Consider the following 20349-nt stretch of genomic DNA (forward strand, 5'->3'; position numbering starts at 1 on the left):
TCTACAATTACTTATATCATGGGCAAAATAATCCTTTTTGGGAGCTTTTGGGCTTTTTTGTTATGTTTATTGGTCTCAGCTGCCTGGTTTTTCCTTAGAGTTCAAAATACATACATTTCTTTTAGGGAGATAGGGAATAAAAAACACCAAGAAGGCAAAACATGAATCATGTCTAGTTCTGCTATCGAAAACTTCTGTTGTATAGTTGCTTTCTAATTAATTTTTATGGAAGCAATTTATTAGCATGAAGATAATTTTTTAAGATATTAACTTTCTTTGCTTGCTTGCTTATTTGTTTGTGTATGTATGTTTGTTTGCATGGGCAGGCAGCAGGAATCGAACCTGGATCTCCAGCATGGCAAGTGAAAACTCTGCCTGCTGAGCCATCGTGGCCTGCCCAACTTCCTTTGCTTTTAAATGTAATCCTATTCCATCCTACTCCACAGTTTTAAAGGGTTGCCTTTTCCTATATTCCAAAAAAATCTCATCAATGGCATCATTTAGCATGTTTGTAATTCTTTGCTACTCAAAAGAATGGTCCACGGACCAGCATCATCACTGTGGAGCTTATTAGAAATGAAGAATCTTGGGCATACTAGATCTACTTAATCAGAATCTGGATTTCCTAAGAGTTCCAGATAATTCACACACACATTACAGCAGTGCTATGGTCCACGCTAAGATAGAAAAACTGAAATATTCCTTCATCCCTTCAATATGAACTTCTAATCGCTTTATTTTTTTTTTCTTTCTTCTTTTTCAGGGGAGACTGGGTAGGTAGCAGGGAAAAATGGAGAAAGTGTGGTCCTTCCTTACAATTATACCACTGGCCTAAAATGGACCTGGTGGAGAACTCTTCTTATTTCTTTGTGTAGGGACAATCAAACCTGTGTGGTGGTGTGGGGTGGGAGGGGAACAGAGGGTGCACAGTGGCAGTGGCTATGGTTTTTTTTGTACTTTCTTATAACATATATACAAAGCAATGAAATAAAAAAGCAATAGTTTTCAAAGCACTCTTCAACAAGTGGTTACAAAACAAATCCCAGAGTTTGTCATGGGCTACCATACAATCCTCTTATATTTTTCCTTCCAGCTGTTCCAGAATATAGGAGGCTAGAAGGCTTAAGTATTTTTTTATCATCACAATCGACTTCTTTTTCCTTCTTTTTTTGTGAAAAATAACATATATGCAAAAAAGCAATAAATTTCAAAGCACCACACCACAATTATTTGTAGAACAAATTTCAGAGTTTTGACATTACACCTCCACAATTTTAGGTTTTACTTCTAGCTGCTCTAAGATACTGGAGACTAAAAGAGATATCAATTTAATGATTCAGCATTCATCTTCATTTGTTAAATCCTATATTCACTGTATAACTCCACCATCACCTTTGATCTTTCCATTCCTCTCTTAAGGGGTTTTTGGGTTATAGCCATTCTAACTTTTTCATATTGAAAAGGTCTGTCACTAACATGGGGTATGGAGATGGAACTATTTGATGTTCAGGAGAGGCTGGGCTAGGTTTCAGGACTTATCTGGACTAGGGACCCATCTGGAGGTTGTAGGTTTCTGGGAAGTTACTCTAGTGCATGGAACCCTTGTGGAATCTTATATATAGCCCTAAGTATTCTTTAGGATTAGCTGGAATGGTCCTGGTTGGGGTTTGGCAGGTTATGATAAGTAGCAAGGTCTAACTGAAGCTTGCTTAAGAGTGACCTCCAGAGTAGCCTCTCAACTCTATTTGAACTCTCTCTGCCACTGATACTTTATTAGAGCTTTTGGTCAGAATGGAATTGTTGACCCCATGGTACCAGGGCCAGACTCATCCCTGGGAGTCATCTCCCACGTCGCCAGAGGGACTTTTACCCATGGATGTCATGTCTCACGTAGGGGGAGGGCAATGATTTCATTCCCGGAGTTGGGCTTAGAGAGAGTGAGGCCACATCTGAGCAACAGAAGAGGTCTCCAGAAGTAACTTTTAGGCACACCTATAGGTAGTCTAAGCTCTGGCAGCAGCTATTTTTGATGTCCTTGCCTCATCAGGTGTCTATCAGTTGCAATAGGAAGCAAAACGCAGTGAAGCACTAGTCCCCAAAGTAAGAGCAGAGAAGGGGAGAAGAAGGGCAACTTAGTTAGTTGAAAAATTTATCATCTGTTAAAGACACCTCAAAAACATGTGTCTTCACTAACTTTCTGGTGGTCTGCTAATAATTTATGTCTGATTATCTTGGAAGACAACTATGATTATATATTATTTGGTTTCAATTATTGTGTAGCATTGCTCTCCTCTCAAAATACTTTAAAAATTAGAGGGAATATTTCTTCTTATACATCTTTGCCTCAGGTAACATATTAAAAACATTCACTGTACTTTTATTCCACAGTCTTTAAAAAACTTAAAATGTACTGTTCAACATCACCATGAACTTCAAAAACAATTTACCTTTAGTTCCTGAAGCTTATCCACATAAACTTGTTTAGGTTGATCCTCTCCTTCTTCATAAAGCCAATTTTCTGTGTCTTCCAAAATAGCAGACAGTTTGTTGAAGTCCTAGTTAAACATTTAAGAGACATGGACTGAAAAGGCTCTCCATAGAATTCAAAGTCATCAAGGAAGGATGGAAATGTTTTTTCAAGCATAAGAGATAAAATTCCAGATTTTTCTGACTTATTTAAAAACATTTTTTGACACACTTTTGCAATTTAGAAAAATAACTAAGAACCATCCCCATATGAACTCAAGAATTTGGACAACAATAACAAAGATTATCTTTATTTAACATATACTAACATTCTCAAGTAAATATTTAAATAGTTCTAAAAAAATTATAAGGGGATGGGGTAGGAATGGGGAATGGGAAGTTAAGGCTTACAATGTACAGGTTCCTATTTGGAACAATGGAAATGTTAATTGATGGTAATGGTGTGCTGTGCCACTGTGAATGGAATTAACAGCACTGAAATATATATCTGAATGTGGTTAAAAGGTTGTCTGAATAATAGGGTGGCATATGAGAATCTTGCATTTTATGCATGATTGTTCCATAAACCCACAACTTCTCCAATAAAGAAAAAAAATGATAAAATTTAGACTTACTTCTCGAGTGATGAATTTTTCATAGACAGTACCCAGCTTGTCTCTGAAATCATACACATATTCTTCAACAGCATTCTTAGCATCATTTCTTTCTTTCTCTAACTTATCTTGCATTATCATCTTCCCCTAGTCAAAAAGTTTCAGATTAGACATGATCTTATTATACATGGTCAGGTTCCAATCTCAGGTTTCCTTCTTACTAGCTTGGAAATCTAAGGTAAGAAATCTCACCTCTCTAAGCCTCAGTTTTTGCGTCATAAAATAGAGATTATAACTGTACTTATACCTCATAGAACTGTTAAAAAGACACTGTAAGTATAGCGCCTGGAATATAACTGGTGCTGAACAAATATTAGTTAAGAGCAGGATAATGTATAATCACAAGCTTTGGAGAGAGACTATTGGGTTCATTGTGCCTTTGGGCAAGTTGGTCTGTGTCTCAGTTTCCTCTTCCTGAAAATGTAGGTTATCTAACAGAACCTTGGCTACAGAGGTTTATTTTGATGATTAAATAAAACGTCAAAGGGTTTAAAGATGTCCGCAAAAATTATTACTATTATAGTCAAATGTAAAAAAAAAAAACAGAGTCCCTACATGTGGCAAACCTGAAGAACAAAATCTTCCTCTTCATGAAAACATGGTATTTTAAACACAGGGTTCCCTTTATAAATTATAATACATTAACATTTTGACTCTGAAATAGTGAAAATTTTAAGTTAGGAAAAATCTTATCTTATACACAATTATTTGCCATAGGTGTGATTCCCCACAATTCATTCCTTTGGGAAAATTAATCTCAAAACATGCAAGTTCTGGAAGTTTCAGTAATGATGGTGGTGATGGCAGCATATCATTGTGAACATAATTAATAGCATTCAATTATGTATTTCAAGACAGTTAAAAGGGGAAATCTCAGGTTGTATGATACTAAAGTACAAATTTTAAAACAAAACAAAACATAGGACTGTACAGCATGAACAGGGAACTCTAATGTAAACCTTGACTACAGTTAACAGTACAATTTAATAATATTCCTTTATCAGTTATAACAAATGTTCTACACTAATGCAGGGTGTTAATGAGGGTGGCATATGGGAACTCTGTATCTTCTGTATGATTTTTCTATAAACATGCAACTGCTCTAATTTAAAAAAAATTTATTAATTATTCTGGTCCTCCAAGAATGTCTGTTTCATGTAAAATGCAGCCTTTAATAATTAATGAACATATTATTTGAGTTTTGGGTAGGCAGTAAAAAGAACAAGCTTTTATAAAGTCAAAAATCTCTTGAGGAAATTCCTAGAATAATATGCAGCAGATGGTTAGAATATAAGGCACCTGAATAAAGACTGACCTCTCTTAAGCCAGCCAAGCTTATAAAAATTAGGAACCATCACTCAAAAAACTTCAAAATGAAAATAAATGGCTTTTTACACAGCTGCTGGTAAACAAAATTCATTTCCTCAAGAGACTGTAAAATTAAACATGTAAACAGGCAAGAATATATAAGTAGTTTTAACAATGAAAATATTTTTTAAAAATGTAAAATGCAAGTCTTTAAAAAACATTTTGAATAGATCCTTAAGTATTAAGAGCAATGCATTAGACGGGGGAAGCTGCTAATACTTCTGTTGGGTGTTACCATAAATAAAATAAGAGGGTTAAATCTCCTTAGATTCTCAGAATGGTCTTTTGCTAGCAGAGAGACAATCTCTGTTTTTCATATAACTAAAATGAAAGCTATACTGTACTTAAGATATTAATGTAGCTGGGCATTTTGTCCAAAATAAAGTAGTTCAATGTTGTATTTAATAATCTCTTAGGAGTTATGACCTAGCACCCCAAATTTAAGGATAATCTTTAACGTCCATAAAATTTCAGATAATCTACCACCTTTGCAACATCAACTCAAAATTATATACCTCATTTTCAATGTAGCTGTTGAGGAGATCTTGGCCAAGCTGTCTACACAGACTACTCTGGATAGGTAGATCAATACTCTTGACTTTTCCTTTTTTAGTGGTTTGGTTTGATCTGTCTTGTTTGTCTGAGGTTGCTGACTGCAAAAGAAATGCAAAAGAAAAGTATACATTTCTAAAACCAGTTTAAGAGAATGATTTCAGGTGAAACAAAAAAGTAAAACAAATCAAACAAAACCATTACCACCTATCATATTTTATTCAATTTATTTATTTTAAAAATATTACTTTCATATTAATAATGTTTTATACTCTGTGTATGATAAATCCTTCTTACATAATAAATATTGGGTCTGAAATGCAAATCATAACCACAATAAGATACCATTTCATAACCAGTAGCATGAATGCAATAATGACAATAAAGGAAAATAAGAAGATATGGCCAGGATGTGGAGAAAACAGAACCCTTATATAATGTTGGCGGGATCATAAAATGTTACATTTTGAAAAACATTTAGGCAGTGCCTCAAAATATTAACTGTACAGATATCTTCTGTCGCAGCACTTCCATTCCTAGGTATACACCCAAGAAAAATGAAAACATACATCCACATCTAAAGTTGTACATGACCACCTTATACCAACTAGAATGGCCGTATTAAAAAAGGGAAAATAAGTGCTGACAAGTTTCTAGAGTATACAAATGCATAGCAACAGAAAGTAGAGAATAGGTTTTATCGGGATGGGGTGGGAGATGGAAAATGGGGAGTTAGTGCATAATGAATGTGTAGGATTTGTGTTTGGGGTGATTGATAAATTTTGGTAATAGATGTTGGTGAAGGTAATGCAACACTGTGAATGTGATTAATCCTAATCCCACTGAATGGTATGCTTGAGAGTGGTTGAGGTGGGGAAGTTTATATTTTATATATGTTTCCACAATTATAAAAAAAGAATAACTAAAATGATAATGACAACTAAATGCAATACATGATCCTAGACTGGATATAATAATAGAGGTGAAAAGAACAAAAAGGAAATTATCGAGGCATATAAAAAAGCTGTATATAGATGGAAAGCTCTAAATTCAATTTAAAGGTCTTGTAATTAAGGTAGTTACATAAATTACATAAAACCTTGTTCTTAGGAAATGTACATGGAAGAACATGTTCAAGGAACATGGTATTTACAACTTACTCTCAAATATTTAAAAAATGGATAAACAGGTTGATAGATAATGACAGAATGATATACACACGTGGCAAAATGTTAAAATTGGTGGATCTGGGTATGGGGTGGAGGATGGTATGTTGGAATTCTCCGTATGGGTTTGGCATTATTTTTGCAATTGTCCTAGTACGTACAAAATTATTGCAAGATAAAAAGTTTAAGGAGGAAAAAAATCCTTATGAACATAAATGTTCACAGCAACACAAATCACAAAAGCCCAAAAGTGGAAACGCAAATGTTCACCAACTGATGAATGGATAAAAGGTGGTATATCCATACAGTATTATTCAGCTATAAAAATACATGATACAGGATGGGCCACGGTAGCTCAGCAGGCAGAGTTCTCACCTGTTATGCTGGACACCTGGGTTTGATTCCCAGTTACTGACCATGCAAAAAAAAAAACCATGATGCACAGATACATACTACAACACAAATGAATACTGAAAACATTATGCTAAGTGAAAGGTGGCAGTCAAAAAAGATCACACAGTATACGGTCCTGTTTATATGAAATGTGAAGAATAGAAAAATCTGTTGATAGAATGCAGATTAGTAGTTGCACAGGGCTGATAATTAAAGTTTTCTTCATTTTGCTTGTTCCATTCTGCATTTTCTCCAATAAAATTATGATTTTTTTCTTAGCACATAGTAGGTTTTCTTTTGCTTCATTTTTTTTTTTAAATATTTCTACTGACAAATCTTCACACACATACAGTCCACACATGATGTACAATCAGTGGCTCACTATATCATGATATAGTTGCATATGCACCACCATGATCATTTTTTAGAACATTTGCTTCTCTCCAGAAAAAGGAAAGAAATAAGAAAAAACTGATACATCCCATACGCCTTCACCCTCCCTTCTCATTGACCAGCAGTATTTCCATCTACCCAATTTATTTTACCCGTTATCCCCATTATTTATTCATTTAATCCATATTTTTTACTCATCTGTCTGTATCTTAGATAAAAGGGGCATCAGACACAAGGTTTCCTCAATCATGCAGTCACAATGTAAAGTTATATCTTTATACAATGATCTTCAAGAATCAAGGCTACTGGAACACGGCTCTACAGTTCAGGTACTTCCCTCCAGCCACTCCAATATACCACAAACAAAAAAGGGTATCTATATACCGCATAAGAACAACCTCCTGGCTCTGTTTGAAATCTCTCAGCCACTGATACTTTATTTTGTCTCATTTTTCTCTTCTACTTTCTGGTAAAGAAGGCTTTCTCAATCTCTTAATGTGGGACTGGCTCATCCCAGGAGTTCTATCCCACATTGCCAGGGAGATTTACACCCCTGGGAGTCATATTCTATGTACAGGGGAGGGCAGTGAGTTCATCTGCCAAATTGGCTGAGAGAGAGAGAGGCAACATCTGAGCAATGAAAGAGGTTCTCTGGGGGTGACTCTAAGCCATAATTAAGCTTAGCTTTTCCTTTGCAGTTGAATAGGGGCAAACACCAAGATTGAGGTATCAGCCTATTGATTTAGTTGTCCCCTCTACTTCTGAGAATATCAGAAATTCTCTTAATGAGAAAGTTGAACGTTCGTTTCCTCCTTTCTTCGCAGTCGCCCAAGGGGACAAATCCTTTTTTTTTTTTTTTGATGATTGCAAGAGAGACGTTTATTGAGAAGCTCTCTCAGCAGAGAGGCTCTGAAGAATAAACTTCAGCCCACCTCAGATTGAGTGGCATAGTATTATATATGCTTTGTTACATGGGACAAGGAGGGTTAGTAGAGCTGATGGGTTATTTTGTGATTGGTGGAGAATTAGGGTAAGGAGAAGTGGCATTTTTGTGGACAGGTAGTGGGGCTTAGTTATAGGCGAGAGGTTTAAGGGCCAAGAGAGAACCGTTAGTTTTTTGCTTTCCTTGGGAGAAACTGGTAGGCTGCATTCTGGCATGTAAGCTATGGGTTGCTCCATCAGTCACACAGGCCATGGATGGGGGTGCTTTACTTTGTACTGTCTTCATCCATATGTTAAGAGGGTTAACAAGAAAGGAGAGATGTTCACCGGACGAGCACTCCTACTTCTAACCTTCATAGGACCCATCCATTCCAGCTCAGGTGGTTTTCTGGGGAAACTGATGCTGAGAGACGGTACAGTCACAGAAGGAAATGATGGAGATGAAGTTAGAATACTGGAGCAAGGTTGTGTTTCCATTCTGCAAAACTGTCTCCAGCTATTTCCTGGCAAGCAGCCAGAGGCATGGGGTTGGCTACGCCTCCTCATCTTCCCTTTGGCCTCCTCAGGAAGGCCTGCCGTGGGCGGGACTCGACCTTCTAGCAACGCAGGTGGCGCAGTTGGTCAGGCGGCCTCCTCCGGACCTTGAGCAGCCCCAGGACCCTGTGCCCTGGCACCCCGCGTGTCCTGCCTAGACCAGCCAGGATCTCCCAACAGAGCAACACAGTGCTGGTGGCCTTCCAGAAGGCAGGCGCGGATCCCTCAGGCCCAGGAGTCACCAGCGAGTCCTTGGAAGGGTGAAAAGCGTGGGAGAGATAGGGCAGGGCTGGCCAAACCAAAATTAAGTAGGAGTCCATATTGCTGCAAATGTTTTTTATTTACTGCCCAAATTACTCTGGAATATCAGGGTATCACCCTAACCTGGACAAACAAATAAAATCTCACCCCCTATTCAGGATTCCATGTACTTACAGTGCTCAACTAAATTAACCATACAAGTTAAATTAGGTAAGACGTTACCCAAAATATAAATTTTGCACCAAATAAACATCACTCCCTTTGGTCTCTCACAGAAGTCAAAGTTTTAAAACATGGATGATATATATCATTCTTTACCCTGTATTCTGCTCTACATTAGTCCTATTCAGATCAGCTTCCTTTGTATCTCTAGTCAATGTATCATCCCTTTCAATAAAATCATATGATTTTTAATGAGAAAAACGTTACTGTGAAATATGCTTTTGTACCCAAAAACTAATTTTACTTATGTCATTAAGACTCATTTTTCAAGAAATCTGCTTTAATAAATCACTGAAATGCGATTATTCTGGCTAAACAGTTTCTACACTTTTCCACAGCACTAAGATTACAAATATCAAGTGTATTATTAAAAGCATGCTTTATAAAGTAAATACACTAACTTATTCAAAAAATCAATTTCAAATGGATACAACTACTGAAATACTAAAATAAACCTTTGTTTTGGCTCCTGTATGATCAATTTCCTCTTCTGGAGTATGTTCAGCATGGCATTTTTGATGGCCTTCTTCCTGGTCAACCTGCATTTTATCCTGGAAAGAAAATATGTAATTGAATATATTTTCTTTTTCCTTTTTTTTTTTTTTTTTTTTTTAAATAATGCATCTGAGTGTTCAAGACTGCTTTGAAATGATGTGAACACAGTAAGGTAAAAGCTTGTTGGCTGTCAAAGAGAATAATTACAAATAAAAAGATACATGGTTAAGTAAAACAAAAAGATCTATTGATGCTAAGTGAATCAATCTTGTTTCATTCATCTGTGGCCAAAAAACTGCAAACAAAAAATGCAAATCTCTTCTCAAGTCAAATTCAAGAACCAAGATTCACAAAATGCAAGTATACAAACAGATAACCACGTGAAAAATATTTATAAATAATTTAAATAAAGTGGAAATGCAGTGAAATGCAAAATCTACATAATATGGAAACTTATTTATATTTTTAAAATTTGGTGAAGTACTAAAAGAAATTCCCCAAAATTATTTTTATCTCTGAATTATTACAATTCAAACATGTTAGGTTTTCTTTCTTATTATGTCTAAAAGACAAACCTTCAACCAATAAAACACCCAAAATACATTCCCATTGGCAAATAATTACAAGTAGTAGATTTTTCTGGCTCCCTTCTTTTAAATCTATCCACCATCATCCTTCTAAAAATAAAAAGAAAGCTTGGAAAGCAGGAATTAACATGATGTAGGTTTCTTTTATACCTGGAATTAGGGAAATATCCAGAAGGCTACTTTAAGTAAACATTTATGCCAAAGAGAAAAACAAGTTAGAAAATGATTTATACTAGTGTTCTTTGTAGTTAAAAAGTCAACTATTTCTGATATTCTAACTCCCTGTTTCCAACTCTATATCCCTGTTTCCAACTCTATAACCTCCTCCACCCTGTGATGGAGAAATGGGGAAAAAGTGATATGGTGGTGAGATGGGGTCATGCAGGAAGAGACAATACATTATTTTATGAACTCTATTTTATATATCACTTAGTAAAAATGCTGACAATAGCATTAAATTAAAAAATGAGAATTTTAATTTTACACTTAAAGAGGCCTCTAGACATAAAATAACAACCAAGTTCAGACATACACAGGTGACAGAACTATTTCATAACTACTGTTATATACAAATATAAAATGTTATCCCATTGGTGGAGCTGTTAAAAAGTGGGAAAATTCTACATCTTAGAGTTGATAAAATATGGTAATTTATTAATCTCTTAAAATGATTCTAAGAAAGTTTATAGGATATTATCAATAGAGGGGAATTAAGGTAAGTGTCTTTAGAGTCTGGCTTTTCTGTTTTAAGCTCCATGAAGGTCGACACTGTCTTTCTGTTCATTGCTATATCCGATCACATATACTGGGTGCTCATAAATATCTGCCAAACATGTAGAAAGCACTTAACAATAAAAATGTAGAATCATTATGGGCTGTTCTAGTTTGCTAACTGCTGGAATGCAATATAACAGAAACGGAATGGCTTTTAAAAAGGGGAATTTAATGAGTTGCTAGTTTACAGTTCTAAGGCCGAGAAAATGTCCCAATTAAAACAAGTCTAAAGAAATCTCCATTCAAAGGCATCCAGGGGAAGACACCTTGGTTCAAGAAGGCCGATGAAGTTCAGGGTTTCTCTCTCAAGTGAGAAGGCACATGGCGAACACAGTTAGGGCCTCTCTCTCAGCTGGAAGGGCACATGGCGAATATAGTGTCATCTGCTAGCTTTCTCTCCTGGCTTCTGGTTTCATGAAGCTCCCCGGGAGGCGTTTTCCTTCTTCATCTCCAATGGACTCTCCGCTTCATGGTGTTGCAGCATTCTCTGCTCTCTCTGAATCTCTCATTCTCCAAAATGTTTCCACTTTTATAGGACTTCAGAAACTAATCAAGACCCACTCAAATGGGTGGAGACATGTCATCCCCTAATCCAGTTTAACAACCATTCTTAACTAAATCACATCAACCAGGGAGATGATCTCATTACAGTTTCAAACATACAGTATTGAATAGAGATTATTCTACCTTTATGAAATGGGATTTATATTAAAACATGGCTTTTCTTAGGGGGCATACTTCCTTTCAAACCAGCACATGGGCTTTACTTGATTTACCCCCTTGATCTTTCTCTTCAATTTCATTTTTCTTGCACTCTTTCCCTTCTCCATGCCTATATCCTATACATCAGCCAAAGGGCTTTCCTGCTTCTTCACGGCACGTTTACTTGCTATTAACTCTGTTTCTGCTGGACTATCAAACACCACTCTAAAATCGTCTCTTCTTCATCTTTTAGGCAAACTTACCACTTTCATCCTCACAGGGAGCACTCCTCATTACTACCACACAGATATTTCCACCATATCTTGCCCTGTTAATTTCCTTTATATTTATATATTATCTCATTTTTTTCTCACAGTATCATCACATAGTTGTATATTCACTACCATGATCATTTTTTAGAAAATTTCTATCATTCCAGAAAAAGAAATAAAAAGAAAAAAAGAAAAACTCATTTATCCCATATCCCTTATCCCGCTCTGTCACTGACTACTAGTATTTCAATCTACCCAATTTTTTTTTTAACCCCTTATCTCTCTCATTGTTTCTTACCTGGTTATAAAAGAAATTACATGTCCTCTAGCATATAAGTTAAAAATGGGTGGGGACTTTCTTTGTCTGTATCCCCAGTGCCCAGGACAGTGTCTAATACACTAAAACAATAAAATGTTTCTTAATTAAAAAACAAATGAAAACCCAACTGATCAAAGTTTGGAAATAGTTACATTATGGCACAACACTATCAATAAAAGAAAGCTGCCTCCTCCATGTAATAGCTTCATAAAATTCCCAGATATTAATATATACATAGAAGAGAAGTACCAATTTTCTGACACATTCTCATGTTCAAGTGAAGTAGGCAATCTATACTGTAAAATATGACTTTTCAAGGGAACCAGTTATCTTCATGTTGACTGGGAAAAAAAAAATGAGGTCCATATACACTTAATCTTTTAAAATTAACCCTAACATGAAAAAAAAACAATACTTGCTGCTTCTCACTAATTTATATCTGGGCTTATTTATATATCTCAGAGATGGCAACATTGACAACTAGGGAAGAGTAAATTGAGTAACTTATTACACATAATATTTGTCTCTCTAAAGTTTAAACAGTCTACTTTGAAGTGGTTTCTCTTTTTGAGGATAGGTATTAGTTTCCTAGGGCTGCTTTTAACAAATTATTACAAACTTGCTGGCTTAAAACAACAAAATTTTTTTCTCTTCCAGTTCTAGAGGCTTGAGATGTCCAAAATCAAGGTATCAGCAAGGCCTTATCTGATTTGAGGAAGAGGAAACGTCTTCTCTAAAGACTCCCCTAAAGGTCCTTGGGGAGAGTCTTTCCTTGTATATCTTTCTCCTTTACTTCTTGTGGCTTCTGGTGATCCTTGACTACTTAGGTGTTTCATTCCAATCTCTGCCTCTGGGGTCACATGGCCTTCCCTCCCCTTCTGTGTGTTTGTTCCTCTATACCCAGATTCTCTCTCTCTGTTACAATGAAACTAGTTACTGGCTTTAGGGACCACCCCAATCCAGTATGACCCCATTTTAACTTGATACCAGAGATTATGACTTATTGAATATTCAGAAACATCTCATTTTCATCTAGAAATACCTTATATGGGAACCTCAACTACCTGGAAATACTCTATTAATCCTAAAACACCTTTGCAAGCAAACAGATTCCCTGAATGCTCTGAATGGCCAGAGCAAGTGTCATAAATTCATGCACTTTATTCACTGGTGAGTCCTCTGAGTCCACATTCATCCTAAAAATTGCTTAACTAGATTTCCAACTCATAGACAAACACAAACAGCAAATTAGAATGCTAAGGGAGATAAGAGTACCATACTATTTTTCCTTTATTTTTCGTACCCAGGATACATTAACATTACAGAAAAAAAACTAAGGGCCTTAGTCATGATACTATCAAAAAAATAAAAAGGGTGAAGAAAGGGAAACGTCTATAACTGGTCCTTGAAAAGGTTCCTATGAGGTATTAAATGGCTATGTTTTCCAAACTGTAAAAAGAAACAGAACTAAAAAAGTATAAAAAGAAAAAACAAGATTATATTAGAATTTCAAAGAAAATTATCATAAATGAAAAGTAAAAACTAATTTTGTGGTTTGTTCTAAGACTGTAAAGCACAAAAACAAACAAGTATTCTCAAATGTAGTAAAAATAAATCTCCAATGATTAAATTTATGTCTGACAAAAGGCTTATTTTGAACTGCAATTCTGAAAGCTAAACTTTTATTGCGAACTATAATTTTTAAAAGTTCAATAAAAAATTAGCCATAACTGCACCAAAAGATTAGGACAACATTCCTTCTTCCTCAATTCAATAAGGAAGTAATGACAGCAAATGATACATGGAGAGAAGAGTAATGGAAAAAAAGCCATGTTCCTTAAATGAAGTAATTTAAAGTATCTCTGAGACTAGTGGTGCAATTCTGAAAACTAAGCTGGAAGAAAAGATTTTATAGAATAAAAATAAATCAAAAGATACACTTCAAAAAAAGGGATAAATTATCTTAAAATGTAGCAAATACATCCTTATATGCAAAAGTAGATTAAAAAATCTAAGGCAGATCTCCAATTATGACTGGAAAAATACCTAACAAATGCCATTAAAAAGAACAGTACATGTAAAAAAATATGAAAACTTTATGTAATGGAATACAATAAAATTCTCCTAAGATTATTCATCTGTGTTACACCAAGAGTAATAAATTCATTGTTAAAGTCACATAACTCTTTTATAAGAAATAAACTGTCAAAAATTTGTATTTTAATTTTATTGAACATGTAGCATCTTTTTCTGCTTGATTGCCACAACTGTTCCTGAACTAAATCCTGAAAAATTCCTTCTTAAGCACGAATTTTCAATCTAAAAATACTCATGTATCCAATTTAGAATTTATTATTGTGAACTGGTTTTACCTGTGAGCTAAAAAGCTAGAACATAATAAAATACATTTTTTTAATGGAAGTTATGAGGAATTTATGAAGATGAGTCTAAATATACATATACATATACCTGCTCCATATAATGCTATGAAAGATGCACAAACCCATGAAAAGTGTAATAAATTTTAAAGACAGCACTTAAAATAGGATTATTCTTTGATGCATTTATGGAAAAAAAAGCATTTTTACTGATCCAGTGAGCTTCAGAGCAAAATCTCAGAGATTAAAATTTTCAACTATTCATCTACCAATTATGATTAAGATACTATACATATAATCTATTAGAGGACTCTTGAAATATGATTTCTACATACCACATCATCTTTGTATTCATTCTTAAATGACACTTCTGTCTCCATAGAAGCATCACTGTGATCTCCTTCCAAAATTTGCTTCTCAACTACTGATGCACTAGCCACACTGAAGATTCCATGGATATTAACACGAACTTTAACCTTCACTTTGGAACTATCACCATCGGACTGTGGGAAAACATTCTGAATAGTGAAGTTCCCTTAAGGAAAAAAGATTTTTGATCAGTACACTCCACAGATTGACTCATTCAATGTATTAATTGAGCAATGTGACCATAATTACAATCTGCCCCAAATTATCTGTACCAAATTATCAGTACTAGGGAATTTTTTTAGAAGAGTTTGTATTTAAACCAAGGACAATTTGATTTAAAGGCAATATAACAAGTATATTACAGTACTGCTATTTTAACACCAATATATAATTCAATTTCTGAGTATAAAATTCAAAACGATATTGATTACCTTTTTCCTATAAGCTTACAAATCAATATACATCTTTTTTTTTTCTTTTTAATTTTTTTTATTGAGAAAAGTCTTCACACATACTTTGGGTACATAGTGCACAATAGTGGCTCACAATATCATCACATAATTGTGTACTCATCACCATGATCATTTTTTAGAACATTTGCATCATTCCAGAAAAAAAAGAAAAAGAAAAAAAAAAAAACTCATACATACCATACCCCTTGCCCCTCCTTCTCAATGACCACTAGTGTTTCTATCCACCCAATTTATTTTACCCTTTTCCCCCATTTATTTATTTATTCATTCATTTATAGACAGTTTTATTCATACATCATACAATCCAGCCTAATTGTATAGACATACCTTCACTACCATACTCTATCTGAAGAAATTTCCTTTTCTTCCATACAGAATCCATATCCCTTTCCCAATCCCCCCACCTGTGACATTCGGTTTTAGCATAATGCCTTTGTTGCATTCAGTATTCAATATACATCTTGATAATTCATAATAAAAGCAATTTCAAAAACTTTCTGGGGGTGCATGGGTAGTTCAGTGATTAGAATGCCCCCCCTTCATTGTGGAAGACCCGGGTTCGATTCCCGGACCAGGCACACCCCTAGCCCCCAGCACCCCCCCCCCAAAATACCCAATTACTAATACCTGCATGGATCACATCAACTTTTCATTATAAGAAATCTCCTAATGTTCTATTTCTCTGAAGTATCAATTATGAAAGGATAACTATAGTAGAGAGAGAATACTAAGAAGAGAAACTGAGTAGTAAAGAATTTGGTTGGCCTTCAATAATTTACTTGTACTGCTTTTAATAATGAACTTGAAATATTTTTGTCCCCTTTTTAGTCTATGATAAATAGTACATAGGGGAACTTAAAACTTAAAAATTATCCGTTTTTTTTTTTTTTAGAAATCATCCTCCCTTTCCTTTTAAATGTTATAAAATTACTTTATTATCTTCTAATAAAATTACTCAGTTAAAACAGACAGCACAGTCTCCAGTTCTCACTTTCATACAGTCAAATGATTCTCATTCTAGTTGCTGCCAGTGAACATACAAAAGTTTTAAATCAGATTCTTTAGTCATGCTGGCAGCAAAATTTCAATTTAAGGATTAAAGAGATTTTCATAAAAAATAACCTTCACATAAATTTTCAGGCCAATTATACAGAATTTAAAATACAGAAGTCAAAATGAATTTAAAATACTCAAACCTAAGATTAGACTAGGAATAAATTCTGAGCACTAAAAAAATACATGTTTAGAAAAACATTGTATTTTTTTTTTAATCCAGTGCTGGCATAGTTAAGATGTCTATTTGTTTACCTGATGTTCATTTTAGCTTATTATTTATAAAATGTCAAATATATACTGAAAGCTTTTTCTTGAGTTCTCTCACCTATTCTTGGATCAGGATAAGGCACTTCATGTAAATTAGTATAAAATGCTTCTAGTTCAAATGGTTCTTTCTTGTGGAAAGTAATAACTTTTGAGAATGGTGCAGGATGATTCTTACAGAATACTTCACATTCTCTAAAATGGAGTGGAAAAAAGACTAATTTCAAAAACAAAACATTGTCTATAAACCTAATTACAGAATCCATCTTATTCTCAATTCATAAGTAGAAATTGCAAAGGCCTCTAAGTATAAATATGAAGAAAAATATTATTGCTTTTACTATGCATAAACATGCATTTTGATAGGTACAGACCATTCTATACTATAAGAAAAAAGCAAGGTACCTGAGAATAGGTACATTTTAAGTCCAATATGTAGGAATTATTCTATTGCACATTCTGAAGAGCAAATTCTATTCATGACTTCTCAAAATATTTGTCACAAGTAACTTGTTTCCCCCAGCCCCTTTTAAAGACACTTTTTATTTGGAAATAATTACTCCAAGTGCAGAAATAAAGCAGCGCAAGGAACATCTGCATATTCTTTACTAAGATTTTGTCTATTATTAACATTTTATGCCACTTGTTTCATCATTTGTATGTTTTTCTTTATCGGTATATGTTATTATTTTCTTCTGAAGCAATTAGGGTGTTACATTTTACCCCTAAATACTTCAGTGTGTATTTCGTAAAAAGGATAATCTCTAACATAGCCACAGCTCAGTTGTCAACTTTGGTATTGTATCAGTGTAAATTTATAATGTATCACCAATATTCCATTTTTTTCCAATTGATATTTATAGTGCCTTCTTTAGCATTTTTCCCATTCCAGTACAAAGAGATTTTTTTAACCTACATAGCATATGTACTCCTTAAATAGTGTAACAGAAAGTTTATGACCATAGCATATATTAGCCCAGAAACTCATCATCCTATCACATTAATTATGCAAGGTTTAAAAACCTGTTATTCATGAACCTTTTCCTCTATCCTAGTTTTTAAGGACCTACCAATAATATACAAATCCATAAAGTGAGAAATTAGAATACAGGTTACAAGAGGTAAGGGTGTGGAATGGGGAGTTAATGCTTAATTGTACAGAGTTTCTGTTTGGGCTGATGAGAAAGTTTTGGTAACGGATGGTGGTGATAGTAGAACAACATCATGAATATAATTAATACCACTAAACTTTGAGCTTGAAAATGGTTAAAAAGGGAAATTTTCATATTATATTTTACCAGAATAAAAGCTTTTAAAAACTTAACCATCACACTCTCTTTGATAGAATACTATATATATATATATATATATATAACCAGTACCAAACATGATATTCAAGCTTACAGATAAAAAAAAAATGTCAGAAGATCTGCACATCAGGGGAGAAGGATATACTGGAGTTCTCTGTATGGGTTTTGTATTATTTTTGCAACTGTCCTATAAGTTTCAAAGTACCTCAAAATAAAAGCTTAAAATACTGATAAAAATATCAGTACCTACTCCTTTCTCACTATGGTGGTTATTAGAATATATTCAACTTTTCAATTTGGCTCCTTAAACACATTTTATCATTATTGTTTTCCTGAATTATTTCAATGTTTAACTGTTTAAATACTCCTTACCTCAAAAGTAACACTAAAAACATGCCATTTAATAGAGTCGAGAGGCTACTCTGGAGGTTGCTCTTAGGCAAGCTTCAGGTAGACCTTGCTACCTGTCATAAGCTGCCAACCCCCAACCAGGACCATTCCAGCCAATCCTAAAGAACACCTAGGGCAATATGTAAGATTCCACAAGGGTTCCAGGCACTAGAGTAACTTTCCGGAAACCTACAACCTCCAGATGGGTCCCTGGTCAAGTCCTGAAACCTAGCCCAGCCTTTCCACAACAACAGATAGTTCCATCTCCCTACCCCATATTAGTGAAATAGCAAATATTTTAAATTGCCATAGCTAAACAACCCCAAAGAGAGGTATGGAAAGATCAAAGGTGATGGTGGAATTATACATAGACGACAGGACTTAACAAATGAATTTGAATGCTGAAACATTAATTTGATATCTCTTTTAGTCTTCAGTATTTTAGAATAGCTAGAAGTAAAAACCTAAAATTTAACCAGTGTCAAAGTCTGAAATATGTTCTACAACTAACTGGTGCTGTACTTTGAATATAATTGTATATATGCTATTGTTCACAAAAAAAGAAGGAGGAAAAAAGTCAATTGTGGGGCGGGCCGCGGTGGCTCAGCGGGCAAGAGTGCTTGCCTGCCATGCCGGAGGACCCCGGTTCGATTCCCGGCCCCAGCCCATGTAAAAAAACAAACAAACAAACAAAATATAATAAAACAAGAAAATGTTTAAAGATGTTTCCCTTCCTTCCTTCCATCCTTCCTTCCTTCTCTGTCTTTCCTTCCCTTCCTCCCTCTCTCTTTAATAAAAAAAAAAAAAAAAAAAAAAAAAAAAAAGTCAATTGTGATGATAAAGTATTTGAGCCCTCTAGCCACCTATATTCTGGAGCAGCTAGAAGGAAAAATATGAGAGGACTATATGGTAGCCCATGACAAACTATGGGATTATCCAGTAACTGCTTTTTGAAGAGTGCTTTGAGAACTATCACTTTTTTATTTCTTTGCTTTGTATATGTATGTTATACTAAAAAAAAAAAAAGTAAAAATAGAGCAGGCCATGTGGCTCAGCAGGCAGAATTCTCGCCTGCCATGCATTGAACCCGGGTTCAATTCCTGGTGCCTGCCCATGCAAAAATCAAATACAAAATTAAAAAAATATGCCATTTAAAATGCTCTTCAAGATATTCAGATCAAGATGATAGTTTATATTTTTAAGCCTGTTCAAAAATTTTAATTTCTTAAAATATAAAGGACACAAAATTTCAAAAACTTCAAGGCAGGCTTTACTTTACTGTAAAGTTATGCTTCTATAAAAAGTTGGCAAATGAAACATCTGAAACATTTTGTAGAAGGGAAATAAGCTATTTAAAATTTTTCTTGGAGAAATGAATATAAGTGACACTAAAAGCATAAAAAATATTCTATTCACAATATTCAGAAATGCAAATTTAATAAAGTACCATTTTTTATCAACAAACTAATAAATTTAAAAGCATAAGAGAAAAGCTAACAGGTAACCCCATTTAGGAATATAAACTGATACAATGTTTAAAGTGAATAATTTGACAATATTAGTTAAAATAACGTATATACTCTTAGTCAACAATTCCACTCCTACAGTTATATATGGATACACCAAACAACTGAATAACGATCTGTATATAAGAATGTTTCTAATAGCATTGCTTGAAATAGCAAAAATATACCTTTACAGTGCATTGGTTAAATTAATTAGGGTACATATGACTTGAAAAAAGTTATCATCTGTTGACATGGAAAGATACTGTTTTTAAAAAGCTGCACTGGAGATATACAGGTGAGATTCTATATGTATTAAAAAGGTACATACTTTTATTTTTGGATATTCAAAGAAAATGACTGAATGGATACACACCTAGCAGTTAACAATGTCTACGTTAGTAAAATGAGCTAAGGGAATTGGGGTATGGCAAATACAGGTCTTCAGGTTTTTACCGTCTGTACTGTGAACTTCATTTGAAAA

At 34.4% G+C, this 20349-nt stretch overlaps 1 protein-coding gene across 5 annotated transcripts in view; it reads right to left on the bottom strand.

Annotated features, from left to right (window-relative positions):
- HSPA4L (heat shock protein family A (Hsp70) member 4 like) overlaps window positions 1-20349 on the bottom strand; it is a 64245-nt gene that overhangs the window by 13434 nt on the left and 30462 nt on the right. For all 5 annotated transcript variants that reach the window (XM_077140075.1, XM_077140074.1, XM_077140076.1 and 2 more), the window contains 6 exons: window positions 16722-16855; window positions 14834-15033; window positions 9427-9522; window positions 5024-5161; window positions 3102-3227; window positions 2448-2555 (listed from right to left, as the gene is read on the bottom strand). In XM_077140075.1, coding sequence (XP_076996190.1) covers window positions 2448-2555; window positions 3102-3227; window positions 5024-5161; window positions 9427-9522; window positions 14834-15033; window positions 16722-16855 — 802 coding nt within the window. The remainder of the gene's footprint in view (window positions 1-2447; window positions 2556-3101; window positions 3228-5023; window positions 5162-9426; window positions 9523-14833; window positions 15034-16721; window positions 16856-20349) is intronic.

The sequence above is a fragment of the Tamandua tetradactyla genome, chromosome 22 (genome assembly GCF_023851605.1).
Source record: "Tamandua tetradactyla isolate mTamTet1 chromosome 22, mTamTet1.pri, whole genome shotgun sequence".
Lineage (NCBI taxonomy): Eukaryota > Metazoa > Chordata > Mammalia > Pilosa > Myrmecophagidae > Tamandua > Tamandua tetradactyla.